This window comes from Halyomorpha halys, unplaced genomic scaffold (assembly GCF_000696795.3).
Source record: "Halyomorpha halys isolate HHAL.00 unplaced genomic scaffold, Hhal_1.1 Scaffold24.1, whole genome shotgun sequence".
In the NCBI taxonomy this organism is placed as follows: domain Eukaryota; kingdom Metazoa; phylum Arthropoda; class Insecta; order Hemiptera; family Pentatomidae; genus Halyomorpha; species Halyomorpha halys.
In genome coordinates this window covers 2,192,895-2,208,906 of record NW_027107648.1, presented here as the reverse complement: position 1 = coordinate 2,208,906, position 16,012 = coordinate 2,192,895, and the positions used below count along the sequence as shown (strand labels likewise).

The window sequence follows — 16,012 nt, the reverse complement described above, 5'->3', positions numbered from 1 at the left end:
TGTACATATTTTATTACCTTAAAAATAATTTGTTAACGATTATATGCATAGATATATATATTTTTTACAACTACTGAAACCAGAAATTAGAAAATTCAAAATTAAAATTTACTAAACTTTACTGAAAATCTAAGAACTACTGAAAAATCATTATGAGAACCACCAAAAAAACTGCTGGATTTCAAAGATTTTAACTATCCCCTTCTTACCGAATCCCAAACCTGGACCAGAACTGACGAAGAAAATCGCAAACATTCGGACAACACCTTTCTAAAACCTTTATTCAGTATCCTGATATCCTTAACCAAATTTACTTTGAATGTATAGAAGCAGAACTAAAGATTCCACTCCAAATGACCCTTCCACCTAAAGCATTTCACTTTTCAGAAATATCCAGTATAATTCAAAGAATACCAATCCGCAAAGCTCTTGGACACGACCTTATAACATTTCACATTCTAAAACTTCTTTCTCGAAAAGCCATTCTATTCCACATATTTTCATGACCCATGGAACTTGTCTATAGTAAAAATGATACCCAAACTCCAAAAGCCGCCAGAATACTTATTCTCTTACCGATCATGGGCGAAATCTTCGAAAAACTCATTTTGAAACGCTTATACCCCATCCTTGATTTTAATCATATAATCCCTGATCACCAGTTTGGGTTCCGAACATCACACTCCACTATCCAGCAATTTCATCGTGTGGTGGATGTTGTCACGTCTTCTTGGGAGCGCGGACTGCTTAACGAAACCTCGTAAATTCCTACCTCCAAAAAATACACCCTCATCATCCGTTCCTTTCTCTCTGATGAATTATTTCAAGTAAACCACAAAGGTTCCTATTCAGCCCATCTGCCATTTAAGGCTAACGGACACCCAAGGAGTGGGAATCTTTTTACCATAGGGTTTTCCAAAAATTTCCCTTAAGATCAATTAATCGTAAAATCGATTAACATAAAAAAATTTACTACATAGCTACAACTAAATTTTTATCTTGGAGAAGTTTGCGGTCAACAAAGAACAACATAAATAAACAAAACCATATTTATTTATTTTATGCCGACGTTTCGACCTGAGTTTCAGGTCTTCATCAGGGGTTTTGGCATAGAAGGTAGGCCTGTAAATTTTTATCTATTTTAACAGAATTACGTATAACTTGAAAGACAAAAAAAATCAGTTATTCGTTCACTATCGATTTATCGTAAAAAATCACATTTTTCGTTGATTATATTAAGTTACCAGAAGCATCTTTGCAAAAGTCTAATCAATACAGAAATAGACTATTTTAAAATCAATTTGTCTTAATTAACCAGGACTATTTTGAAGTCACGATTCTAATCAACATTGTTGAGGCAAAACAACTATAATTAATAAGAAATACGAAGTATGACAATTTATATTGTATAGCAATTGAGTTTTTAATTTTTCAAAATCAATACAATTTTTTTTTTCTCCCTACCTCCTACATTATTTATTTATTAAAACACTTTCAATTAAATATACAACTTATCAACTAAGAAACTATACATAATACAAGGTCAATCACGTACATAATCAAAATCAATACAAAAAATACACAGCCTATTTGAATTTTTCTTCTTCCCTTGCCCCGGGTGCCAGGAACCTCAGCTGCATCATCGAATCTGGTTCTGAGACCACCCTGTTTTTTTCCTATCCGAGCCTGTGGCCTCACAAAAATAATAGCCCAACCGAATCCTCATGGCCTAAACTAGGTAGAAAAAAAATCCTAGCAAGAAAATTCTAAAAAAAAATTTAAAATGGCGGTGTCTCTAATTAGCCATTTGGCAATAATTTATTGGGTTTTTTGTTTCGTAATATTCTAACCATTAGACTCTCCGTACCAAAAAAAAAAACAAATTACAAAAGATACTAATTTGAATATTCCATAAAATACTTTGTAATGATCATCATCACAAATCAGCAGTTTCCATGATATTCACTAAATGCTGATCTCTCATCAATTCGATTTTTCGAATACCCCATCAGACCGGCAGACGCTTATTTCTAAATGAGATATTGACAAGGAAGAAGTACCTTTTGTAATATCCTTTTTGATTTCTTTATTTTCTATCGGCCATTTTTGGGGAATTTCTCTGTAAGAAAATAAATGGATATGGTATTTTTTTTAATAACAAATTGTACTATTTTTCCTTGAAGAAAAGAAGGCAAAACCAAAGAGGTCGGATGTGCTGCCATCTCTTGTCATAGAAACGCACTAATGAGTCGTCCTCTTTGTTTGTTAAAATTGTTTACTATTACATTCAAAATAGCTTCTTTTTATTAATACGTTCTTAATTGAAAATAAATTGTACATAAAAACTAATTTAAAGATAATTAAATAGTCTATAAAATACTTTATAATGATCATCATCACGATACATTGATTTTGTTAAAGCATTCAAAGTTTTAAACCATTTTTTTTATCACAAGTCAATCACGAATACACCTTAAGTCCGACTGACGCTTATTTGTTTATAGAATTTAGAACTGTAGCTGTCTTTTGTAGTTTATTTTTTTATTTGTTTTTTCTATAGGCCATATTTGAGCATATGCATCTAAGAAGAGGAATATGGTATTTTTTTAAAATTCAAATTGCACATTTTTTTCTGAAGAAAAGGACGCAAATACTAAGAGATTGTATGTGCTGCAATCTCTAGTCATAGAAACATACCAATGAGTCGTCCTCTTTGTTTGCTAAAATTGTTTACTATTACAAATACAACAGCTTCTTTTTATTAATATGAACTTAATTGAAAATAAAGTGTGTGTAAAAATTCATTTAAAGCTAATTAAACAGTCTATAAAATACTTTGTAATGCTCTTCAACACAAAGTAGCAGTTTCCATAATATTTGACCAAATAAGTTCAAAAAATGAATATTTCTGATTATTTGGAAAAATACATTGGTTTTAAAAAAAAAACATAACTCAGAAATTATTAAGCATAAATAAATCTATTGGGGCTCAAATTGAAGATGGTTAAATAAACTATGACATATTTCAGATACCTGCAATAATTGAGTTTTTTTAAAAAACACTCTAGAGAGTTATTGGCAATACAACTAAATATATTTGGCAAAACTGCAATTAAGTTTTTGGCATTACTATCCAGGGAGTTGTAAACTTTTTAGCATTGTCATTTCCCAATAATTTCCTATAAAAATCGATTAACAGAAATTAATTTACACATGCTTTGATTTTATTAAAGCATTCAAAGTTTTAGGGAGGTTTCATTCAAAGAGAGGGTGCTGGTATTCAGGTTCCTTTACTAAAGGGATGCCTACATGGACAGTCATCATTCAAAAACTTGACTGATTCAATCCCAAATACACCACAGAGATATCAAACAGTAGGTCCTTTTTGTAACATCTTTTGTGGTTCGTTTATTTTCTATATGCCATTTTTTGAGGATTTGCCTGTAAGAAGATGAAAAAATACGGTATTTTTAAAATTACAAATTGCACTATTTTACCCAAAGAAAAGAAAGCAAAGGGGTCGCATGTGCTGCCATCTCTTGTCATTGAAACACAGTCATGAGTCTTTGTTTGCTAAAATGTTTACTATTATTCCAATTACTCTATTTCTCCTATCAGTAATCTACGGTCAACTATCTACACCTCATTATGTTTACTATTACATATACAACACGTTATTTTTATTAATATGTTCTTAATTTAAAATAAATTGATATACAAAGCATCGTTGTGTTGATCATTACAAAGTATTTTATGGACTATTTAGTTACCTTAGTTAGTTAGTTTATTATTTAGTATATTAGTTTTTATATACAATGTGTTTTAAATTAAGAACATATAATTAAAAGAACTTGTTGTAAATATAATAGTAAACATAATAAGGTGTAGATAGTTGACCGTAGATTACTGATTGGAGAAATATAGCAATTGGAGTAATAGTAAAAAATTTTAGCAAACAAAGAGGACGACTTATTAGTTTGTTTTAATCGCAAGATATTGCAGCACATGCGACCTCTTTGATTTTGTTTTATTTTTCTTCAGGAAAAAATAGTGTAATTAGTAATTCAAAAAACACCATATTCTTTCATCTTCTTACAGGCAGATCATCCCTCTTCAAAATTTAAAACTTTTAATGCATTAACAAAATCAAAGCACGTGTAATGGAAAAATATGTAAATTTCTTTCTATTAATTGATTTTCATGGGAAATTGTTGGGAAACACAATGGTAAAAAGTTTCTCTCTCCCTGAGTAGTAATTGAAAAGACTCAATTCCAGTTTTTCCAAAATAGCCACCATATATATCTAGGTGTATTGCAAATAATTCCCTAAAGTATAGAAACTATCTGCAATATCATTATAAACTACTTCATAGTGCATTTATGGAGCTTCAGTTTGAGCCCCTATTTATTTATTTATGCTTAATAATTTCGAGTAATGTTTTTTCCAAAACCAAAATGAAAATTGCTATTCATAAAAAAATAATCTTTATAAAGTACTTCATGGTGTGTTTAACTTACTTCTAATAGGGCCCTAATAGAACTCTTCATGTTCAAAGATACCTATATTCAAACAAATATTTTTCTCAAAACCCTGAAAAATCAGCATTTAGTAAATTTATTTTAGTGAATATCAGGGAAACTGCTAATTTGTGGTAATGAACATTACAAAGTATGTTTTCGGACTATTTAACTAACTTCAAATTAGCTTTTATTTACAATTTATTTTGTATGTATGTAACAAAGTTTTGTTAAAACTGTTTACTAGTACGTATACAACTTCTTTGTATTGATATGTTCTTAATTGAAAATAAATTGTATGTAAAAGCTAATTTGAAGCTCGTTAAATAGTCCATAAAATACTTCGTAATTATCATCACCAAAAAATTAGCAGTTTTTTTTTATATTCACTAAAATAAATTCACTCGATGCTGATTTTTTATATTTTTGCCTCTTTTTCTTCGGGGAAATAGTGCAATTTATAATCAAAAAATACAATTTTATTCCACCCTCTTAGATGCATATGCTCAAATATGGTATATCAAATATATTATATATAAACCATAATATTATGACCATTTTTAAATATATTAGCTTACTATGATAGTGTTTAAGTTGCTTTCAATACCACTATACTCTACGTCTATAAACAAAGATCTTATTGTTACGCTTTCTCGCGTTTCTCTATGTTCATATTCATTTCATAGAAAAGAGTAATTAATGCAGTTTAACACTTTTAATTGTGGAGGCGCTTTCGGCCTTTACTGCGCTGCCAAAAAGCGCTAGAGCTGATATATCGGGTCGCACCTTGTAGCGCTTTACTATTCCCATTACCAGAGAACTCTTTCTAAAAATAAATTTATAATACCTTACACATGGTCTAATTTCATTTCGAGAGAATTGAAACCAATAGTTTTTCAACAACAACGTAAAAAAACGTGGTTTCGGAAGAGATTATTCATCTGGCGCATACCACCTTGAAGTTATACTTTATTTTTGTTATGCAATATTATTGCAAAATATATTCGGAATGCAAAGTATACATTTTGTCATTGTTTTATTCTCCATTTTATTCTTAACACACTGTTTTTTAATTATGTAAATATTTCAGATTATTTTCTGAAAATTATTGTTATATAACAAAAATCAGTTTTCATTTTTGTTATTTATTAAAAAACATGTTATATTATGTTCGAAGCCCTTCAAACTTTATAATAAATTTTCACACCTGAAATCATAACTAAAGAAAAAGTACTTACCGCTTTTGAAATCTCTATTAATAAAGATCCTGTTAGTCGAAAATTTTCGAATTCCAGATTTCGAAGGAAATACACGTTTTGAGATCCCTCTATCCAAATAACCAAGTCTCGCAAAATGTTCTGAGTGTTTGAGGTCAACCTTACTCAAAAACGGAACTGAAAAAATCTATATACGGCGAGTGAGGGTATATATATATGTATACCTGGGTTGTGAAGGCACCTTTTGTGTTAAAATCGACTTACCGGAAATGCAACTTTGCAAAATCGATTTTTCATATTTTTCCGATTTTCACTGAAACGACTCAATTTAAAACAATTCTTATTTAACTTGGTAAGTCAACATACAATTGAATAGTCTTTTTAGTATCATATAAACATAAAATATTAATGAATTAAATGAATATAAGAGAAAAAATGAAAAATCGATACAACCGATTCGTTTAGTAAAAGCCGAGACACCACCCGATCTTTCCCGATTGCATTATGGTTTGTTATCCTTTTCTACCTTATAACCTTTTCTACTTTTTTTTTTTTTATACCTGTCGATTTGTCGACTTATATTTTAACTTATTTATTTATTAACTAACTTCTTTCTTTTTTTTTAATCTATAAATTAGTTTTGTTTTTTTTAAATTTATTTATTTATTTGTTTTTCTGTAAACTAATCTACTGCTGTGACTATTATGTCGATTTAATTTTTTTAACGGATCACTGGAGAGGGTCAGAGAGAGTGAGCTAGGGATAATAAATTTGTCAATTAAATGAAATTAAATTGTCAACTGGAATGAAATTGTTAAAGAGATAAAAAAAAATTCAAATATTTATATTTAGTGTGTAATATTAAAAGATAGAAAAAAAAAATTATTCTTATATCATGTAAATATATGTATTGTATATATGTCCGATTATGAATTGATTGGTATGCTGTTTACTGTAGCAAGCCCATGTATTTTGGCAGCATGGCTAAATTAAGCATTTCTCTCTCTCTAGCAGGGAAAAATTTATATACATAATTCCCACCTTGAGAAATCCTATAATATGAATTTTTATAGAAACAGAAAAATAAAAATTGTTTTCTCTAATTTTTTGCATCTTGGTCTTAAGAGTTTTTGTTCCCTGTAATAAAAAAAATAGCAATTAGTTGAACACCAGCCGAGTTTATACTTGAGGATGCATTTAGGGTGGCTTTAATTTGAGTCCTAATAGATATCTTTATGGCTTATTGTTCGCGAGATATAGATTTCCCACAATAAATTCAATAAATACTGATTTTTTTATGAAATGTTGCTTTTAAAAAAGTGTTTCCGGGTTATTATTGAACCTAAACAGCTCTGTTAGGGCTCAACATTTAATAAATTTACTCTACTTTAAATGAAATTTTATTTGGTTTTTCTAATGTTGTAGTTAGTTCTAACAATATGAAGCTACGAATGAAAAATTATTTTTTTTTTTATGTTTTGCCGCCATTTTTTTATTTACCCTAACTATACTTGGCAGACTCATTTAATTAGACTAGTAATTATACATAGTTTTCATTAAGCTTTTCAAAAATGGGTGTGAAACTGACTTTTTTCTCTTCTTGGGCTCTTGTACTATGATGGGACGAGAAAGTTGGTCAAAAACTTGGGAATTTAAGATTTTGACTCCACCCTCTCCATTAATTAACCAATTAGTTATTACAGCAGCTTTAGTGGCCCAAACCAGTTTTAATAACTATAATTTTGTATTAGCCAGCTCTTTAGCTCTTTATTAATTAGTCATTTTTTTTTCAAGTGAAGGCACTCATATTTCCCCACAGTTGCTGAAAAAAATGGGAAAAATATCCGTCTTTCGAATTTTATCGACACATAAAAAACATAACTTAAAATACCTGAATCCACAGGGCCGGTTCACGGCTACAATGAAACAGAAGATAATTATCTGTCACAGCATATTTGAATACCCACTCCTTGTAATAAGTTACACAAGAATTTAAATAAAAAATTATTTATTTACCTTCACTGAAAAATCTATAATATAGTTAGATTGCATTCCTAAGCCGCTGTTTATGTACAAGTTATGTATGCAGACATTGAAAATTCCTCTACTAAGATTACTTGATGATAGAGATGCTCATTATTGTACAATTTCCTTTACCTTTCTTTCTTTTTTTTTTTATTAGTAATGATTATAACTGTAAAATAACTACTTTTTTGTTATTATTTTTGTGTTCAGCTGAATCAAGAAGTGCTGTCCTCAGTGACAGAACTCGGCCATGGTACAACGGTGAAACTGTGGCGCTCCAGTAACACAGGGAAGTGGTACAGAGTACAGATGAATATCAACCTAGGCAAGCCATACAGGGTAAACTAAATATATCATTTGTATTAATAATTATTTTTAGTAGAAATATTATTTAAAGAGAGTAAATAAAACATAAATTATGCTGTGTCAAGGTGGGTTAATATGATCTCTCAGAGGTCTCTATACTGCATTAATTCATATTCGCAGTATTACCAGAGCTAGAAGGTTGATATGAATGAACTATCGAAGGGTTGTCCTACTCACCTCAAGGGCCAAAATTAAAGACTTGAACAAGGTGGTGGGCTATATAATAATTATATACTTTAGATTATATACTTTAAAGTATCAATAAGATTACTCTGTTTGATAAAGTGATCAATAAAACCAAAAGTAGTAATATTTATTATACATAACTAAGGAAAATATAAAGAAAAACTATTAGTATTATTTGTCAATCGTTACAAACATTGCAATGACAATCAAAATATAAATTTAATGTGAACACTGTGGTCAATTAGCTGTGTCCACCAATGAACGAATATCCACCTCTAGTTCTGCTGTATCCAACCTCATGAGATGAAGTAAAGACAAATAAGATAGTTTATTTCTATTTTAAATTTTTATAAACTTGCATCGACGAAAACACACTTTCACATAGGTACGTGCTCCAGAACATTAATGACATTAAATTAATGATTTATTATATGATTGTTTGAGACCGGTTTATTTCATTATTAACATACACAATTTTGATCCGTATTACTCTCAACTTTTATTCCCAAAAAAATCTCCGTTTTGGCCCTCAGGCCATTCTCAAAAAGAAAACCTATAAAAATTTTTGTTTATATAATAATTACATTATTTCCTTAACTACATACTGAGAATGGCCTGAGGGCCGAAAAGGTTGGAGAGTTTTTTTAGAATAAAAGTTGAGAGTAATATGGATCAAAATTGTGTATGTTAATAATTAATGACATTTTTAGTTCTAAATTTCACAAGTTTAGGAATTTCTCTATAAGCAGCAAATTGGAAAAAAATTCATAAGCAGTTTCTTACCTGTTCATTAGAAACAGCTTGCACGTCTAATAATTCAAGTTGTAGGTCAAATGGTTGGTCTTCGATTGTAGCTCCAAGAGGATTATTATAATAGACTACTTTTGGGACTTTCAGTTTCCCTGAATCTGGTTTTGAAGTCATCAATTATTTATTGAACTTTGGAATTGTATTAAGTTTTTGTTTTTGTTGTTGAAGGGAACCAGTCCCCAGACATTGTGAAGCATAAGGTACAATAGCGGAGGGCACCAACCTCCTGAGAGTAGGATAAAACTAGTTTAACTCTTTATAAAGTGATTAAGCAAATGTTTTAACCTGGATAAGGTACTACACAGTAATTAGAAGCTGGTGGGTTTCAAAAGGAAAGAGACAAGGGCACTTGAGAATACAGTGTAATCTCAGTAATCTGAACAATCCAGTTATCCGAACTTGCTTAAAAAAAAAAAAATAAAATAAAATAAAGTTACTTTTTTGAGAAAACTCAGCAGACAATAACATTTTTGTTTTGAAAGAAAAGTCCACATGTGTAAAGGACATTTTTAACTTCCCGATTTATAGGCGAGTTACTGTAACCACCATAAAAATGGAAAGTAGAAATTTTTACTGTTTCAATATCAGGTAATCTGATTCTTATGGAAGTGTTCATAAAATATTTTGTTGGAATTGAAACTATTGTAAAATCATTTGATTTTGTAAACTAATTTTAATTAATAATATAAATATGTACAGCACAAATTTTGTTGAACTAATTTTTCATTATTATTTAATTAAATAAATCCGTTCAAAGAGTATTATTTTATTTTCATCTTTCCTTTCTTCACTTATAAATGAACAATCTTATATTTTTAATAAATTAAATCATCGCTTAGCATTACTGGAGATGTAATTTTTTTTTTAAAATAATTTTCTTTATCTAATAAAATATGTAAAAAAAAATTAAATAAATAAAAATAGTTATGTACATTCATATTATTGAATTTTTTTACACCATTTTTCCCAATGCTTTCTGTAATCCAAACTTTTTAATATCCGAAGTTCCCCTTGCAGCAATTAATTCAGATTACTGAGATTACACTGTATTTAAAAATCGGATACATGACTTTTCCCTGAAAGAAATTGTTCAAAGATGATTCCCAAATTTTTTGTGCTCCAAATGGGAGTTATTTAAAAAAAGGATAAAGGATGGAAAGGATCGCCGTAGTACTCTCAAACCTATTAAGTGCTCGTATAAACAAACAACTAACTAATTATATAATTTAAAGTTTATTTTGCTAAACAATACTATATTAATAAATAAAAATATTCAACTTACAAAATAAATATTTTTTAAAAATTTATTTATTTATATTTACGACTGTATTAAAAATATATACAATCAGTAAATTTCATGTTAGTTATACAATGTCATGATACAGACATGATTCTCCACATGTCTGTATCATGCCATTGTTTAACTGATTAGCAAAAAAATATTCTACAGAATTTTAGAAAACATCATTCATTTCAATGTATTTAATGATTATTACAATCCAATCGATTTGTTTTCTTTATGCAGAATAAGAAAAAAAATTTGTTTGATCATGCTGGGAAGTTTAAGATATGGGAGCCTTCCAGATTATAGATAGGACCCTCGTGAGTGTTTTCTGAATAGACATGGCCCATAAACAGAAAAAAACCACATACTAGTAAAATATTGGTTTTATTTAATACTTGAAAAGTAATAAAACATTTAAAAACAAATTTTGAATATTTACCCAAAGTACTTTTTGATCAGTAAAATCACTAATTATTTCTTCAAAGTCAATTTTTTTAAAAAATTGACTTTGAAAACAAAAACTGAAAATGGGCAGTTTGTTTAGAAAAATGCTCCTTTTGTCAGGTTATCAAAGTCAATTTTTTTAAATACATCAGTTTTTATCAACATCAGTAATAAATTGCTCAATATTTTTTTAAGCAATCTTTCTTCTCAGTTCATTCTTGATTTATTTTAATTTATCGAAAGTAAAAGTTACATTCTATAAAAAAAAAAAAAATTGATTTATCGCATTACATAAAAAATTACTATAACTACATATTTTTTCCTGGACTTACTACTTTTTCGTAACCTGCATGAGAAAGATTAGGCAGTCTCAGTTTTTCCCATTTGGATGTCCATATTTCTTTTTTTCTCCTTTAATTATTTTTAAATTTTAATATTTCATCCATTGAGAATTGGTTATTTTTCTCAAATAAACAAATTTAAAGGTACCTATTAATTTTTGAAAATTCAGCATTTAGGTCATATTACACTATTTCACTGAGAATAAAACCTATTTTGTATTAAAGACCACTTAATGCTTATTGACTCACCGAGTTTGATCAAAATCTTTTGAACCATTTTGGAAAAAATTAAAAAAAATGGTAAAAATCGATTCTATGAAGTCACACTTCTGGTCGATCAATTTTAGTTAAAAAGTTGCTGTCATGTTCCAGCCATTACCTACCTTGAATATGTAATTTCAGTTTCACACGACTTTTCATTTTTGAGCTTGTACATTTCATAAATGTATGAACTTCTTGTTGAGGCCAAGATTGTAGCCTCCCTTATATCATGTGGTTAATCAATATAAGTAAATAAGTAAATGTATGAATAATCTGTACATTTTATTTATAAGTAAAAAAAAATCACCAATCTGCAAAGATTTTAATTTTTACATACTGCTGATTGTTTTTTTCTTTCAAGAAGAGAGAATATTATATGTTCTTTCTGTTTTCAGCTTGTCTTTGAAATGATTCCCAATGGTGATGGAAGTTCTGCTTCACTTGATAACGTAGAGATCTCAGTCAACAAATGTGAATCCCTTCGCAATGAAATTTATTCTAAGCCAGGTAATGGACGCGTAATAATATAATATATCAATGAATTGGATCTTAGATTATATAAAAGAATCTAAAAGATCTTGCAGTGATAGCAATAATTTATTCAGTAAAAAATGTTGAAGAAAACAATGGAAATATAATTAAACAAAACATTAATTCATAAAAATCTACATAATTCATTAAATTTAGAGTCAAAAACAAAATTACTTCATTAACTGTACAAAAGAAATAAAATAAATGAAACTAAAACTAGTGGTGCTATAGACTGACCAAGTATAATAGGCAGTGAAAGGATATTTCAGTTAGTATATATTGGAGGCAAGAAATTAGGAAGTTAGGTTTATTTCGTATGCTGAGGTCAATATTGTCACACCGTAGTACCTTTGTTTACCTTTTGGGTATCAAAAGTAGAATTGAATATAAGAAGATGGTCAAGGTTGCGGTCAAACACATATACTAAAGTAGAATTGCTTAGTCGCTGAGGTCTGTGGAACAAGTCTGAACCATAACAACCCTTTTCTTACATATTTGTCGTCCCCCATCTACATTACGTTTCCTCTTCATCTTCCGGTACTTCGTTATTCGATAATTCGTTAGTTCATATATATTTTTAATTCTTCTTATCACCTTTTGTCATCACCCTCTCACACGCTTTCTTCTTCTAAAAATTTGTCTATTTTTATTTTCACCCACCCGTAACGGTTTCTTTATAAATAACACTGAGTCATTGCTGTAATGGCTTTTTTTAGTTCTGAGTTTGACCATTTTACGCTACGACCGAGCATTAGGTGCTCAACTTTTCAGCGAGCAGGTTGGTTTTCATGCTTTTTTGTTTTCTTTCCCCTTTCTTTATTTTACTCTTTCCCCTTATTTACTCCACTTTTATCCTTTTTCCTGCCCGCGTTATAAATTTTTGTACACTATACTTATAATTTGCTTCTTTATCATCTATTATTGTTACATATATTTTTCTTCCTCTCAATTTTCATTTTCTTTCCATATTTAAATTTCAAATTAATAATAACTAATATGTTCATACTTCTTTACATTATATAACTTTAATTTTATTTCATTTGCTTAATTAAGTTATTGTACCCACTTTTTCAATTACCTATGTCTACATTTTATTTCCCGCTTCTCTCATCACTTAATTTTATTAATTCTATCTTGTAAAACTATTCATTGTTTGTGTAAAATTATTTTGTTTATATTTTCTTTTTTCTTTTTTTATATTTCTATACTTACTGTAGTTATTATCTTATGGTTGTTATCTTGTTTTGTTTTTAGCCCTGAAGAAGGCTAGAAACTCTAGCCGAAACGTCGGCACATTAAAATAAGTTAGTCATACTTATTTGTGTTTCATTGACCGCCCCCCAACCATCTTCTCCTCATTTATCATCCACGGTCAACTATCTCTCATAATCATAACAACCCTTGTTCAATGTTTGGTTTTTAAGAAATCAAATTAGGATAGTTTGGCAGCTAACGTTTGAAGAACTGGCTGGAAATGTTTACAATATTGTGAAAGAGTACTGATAAATGGAGGTGCTGACCATTGATCCAAGCCGTCAATTCAAAAAAGATAAAAAATTAATTTCTCAAATCTATTAAATAAATGATTTTATAACTATATGATGCATTCACGTATCACTTTCTGGTTATATAATAACAATGAATTAAACAGCTACCTCACAAATATAAAAGAAAAATTACAATAAAAATGTAATTTATTTTTTTGATTATGAACTTATAATTTTGTAGATTAAATATTATCAAAATATAACACTACAAAGAGGCTTTATTTCCCATTGGTATACTGAGTTGAAGTGGCTCAATCCAACATCCCCAAAATTTATTGTACCCACTTGGTGTTTTCCTATTCCAAGTTTTTAAAATGTTATCCTTGATCTCCTCACTCTACGATCATCCATCCATTCATTAAACACCAGATCCCGACCAATCGATTTATCGCATTTATCGATGCCCTCCCATAGAACTGCCTCCTTTAGAAAATCCTTAGTCATACGTGCAACGTTCTTCTGGAATTCTCTTCTTATCTCCATTCACCAATCCTCATCTATCCTTTCCTTTAAACAACATCTATTCCTTCACCTACTACATAACCAAACCTCTGCATCATTGTGAGCTATGTATACAGCCATTATTGATTACTATTTTAAATTATAATTTAACCTAAAGTTTTTATGTTATTTCAACATAAACTTTTAAATGTCTGCCAGGCAATTAACCTCAATTTGTAAACAATGCATTTATTCTTAGGGGACATTTATCCCAGAATAAAATTATTTTTTCATTTCATTATAAACATTCATCCTTAAATCAACACATTCATAAAAATAGTCTCATAATAAGGCTATTTATTGTACCATTAACTATGTAATTAATATTATCAATATCATAAATTAATAATCATTTGTTTGAAGCAGAAATCTCAATTGATGAAAATGACTGGGCTCTGCTGGAGGAAGAACTGGAGAAAAATGGAACTTTCCTATTCAATATCACTGCTACGGAAACTATTGTACCTGTAAATGCCTCACACTTTATCTAGTTTTTTATTATTTATTGAACATCATAACAATAACATTTTAATGATTTTTATATGTTTATATATTTTATTTATATTGTTAATAAGAAAAAAATGAAATACTGTGTAATTATTTTTCCCCTCTCTCGTTTATTGACTATTGTTTTGATTATTAAAAATAACATTTTTACTAGTAATGAATAATCTGTCGTACATAAGATTATTTGGACACACCTAAAATAGGATTTAAGTTAAACCTAGGTCTTTAGTTATGAAAATATAAATATCGCTCATAATCAATGCAACAGGTAGCAGGACTAGGCACTTAACTTCTTGGCAGTGTTTTCACTTCATGTAATAATTTTCCTTTTTAGGAATATTCCGAAGTTTAGAGAGAGAAAAAAAAAGAAATATGCCCTTTTTATCAAGCAATAAGATGGAATATTCCCTAGGTTTCAAATAGCCCCGTATAACGGTTCATCCAAGTAACTAATATAATGTTATAGTTTCTCAGAAATAATTTTTTTTTACTTTACAATCGATTCATGGTGTGTTGATGAGAATTTATCAAAACTGATAATTTAGGAAGAATAATGTATTTGATACATTCTGATTAGGGTGGCCATAAAAATTTTGGACCAAAACTGAAACCCAGGTGGAAAGGAATGTTAAGGTAAAACAAGGTGTTTTAGAAATTTTACATAAAATTGATTAAAATGATTTGGATCAGTTAATATTAAAAAAAAAAGAAGTAAAAATTAGGAATTTATTACCAAGAAGTTAGGAACTGAATAATAAATTTACCTTTTTAAAATTAAATTATTGTTATCAATTTGAGTTTCAGTTTATTTATGCAAACAGTTGATTTGTTTCGTTTGAGGGTCCTGGAGATTCTTTGTTACAAAAATATTACCTTTTTCAAAATGGTTAGCGAGACTAAAACAACAAGATTCAGAAATTACGATATGATATTAAAAAATAATTAATGAGGTTTATTAGTGTTAGAGAATTCGTTATGTTTTATTTGCTGTCATTTATTAAATGACTGTAATTATAATTCATCCTACAATATTATTTTAGTTCTAATTAAGTACATGAAGCAATAATTTTATTAACGAAGAAATTTAATGTAGAATGAATGGAGAAAATATTTTGTTTGAATGGGTTATTTGAATTCGTGTAAAATAAAAAATAACTCCATATTCTTTATACTATAACCATATTTCTGATTTCTGATCGTCAGGAATGGGAAGTATAGAAATTAAACCAGTATATAAAATGGTGGTGTATGGAGGTCTATCTGCTGGACTAGAGTTGAGACTGAAGAGACTCATGAATTGCTTTGTAAGATTTATCTTTGGGTTCCCTAGGTGCTCTGAAGTCTCCCGCTGTTAAAGTATTCCGAGTTGAAGTGGCTCTATCCAACCTCCCGAAGGCAATACCTCCTTGGTGTTTTTCTATTCCAAGTTCTTAACATCAAAAAACCTACTTATATCCTAGATCTCCTCACTCT

The 16,012-nt window shown here is 29.1% G+C and overlaps 1 protein-coding gene across 2 annotated transcripts in view; it reads left to right on the top strand.

Moving 5' to 3' along the window:
• The window catches only part of LOC106682334 (meprin A subunit beta), a 65,500-nt gene extending 50,928 nt beyond the window's left edge, over positions 1 to 14,572 (top strand). The window contains exons 12-14 of one of the 2 annotated variants that reach the window (XM_014423138.3): positions 7,971 to 8,099; positions 11,849 to 11,960; positions 14,396 to 14,572. In XM_014423138.3, the coding sequence (XP_014278624.1) occupies positions 7,971 to 8,099; positions 11,849 to 11,960; positions 14,396 to 14,523 (369 nt within the window). In that variant the 3' untranslated portion in view covers positions 14,524 to 14,572. The remainder of the gene's footprint in view (positions 1 to 7,970; positions 8,100 to 11,848; positions 11,961 to 14,395) is intronic. The other variant, XM_024358334.2, reaches the window with a different exon arrangement.
• Positions 14,573 to 16,012: the final 1,440 nt, after the last annotated feature.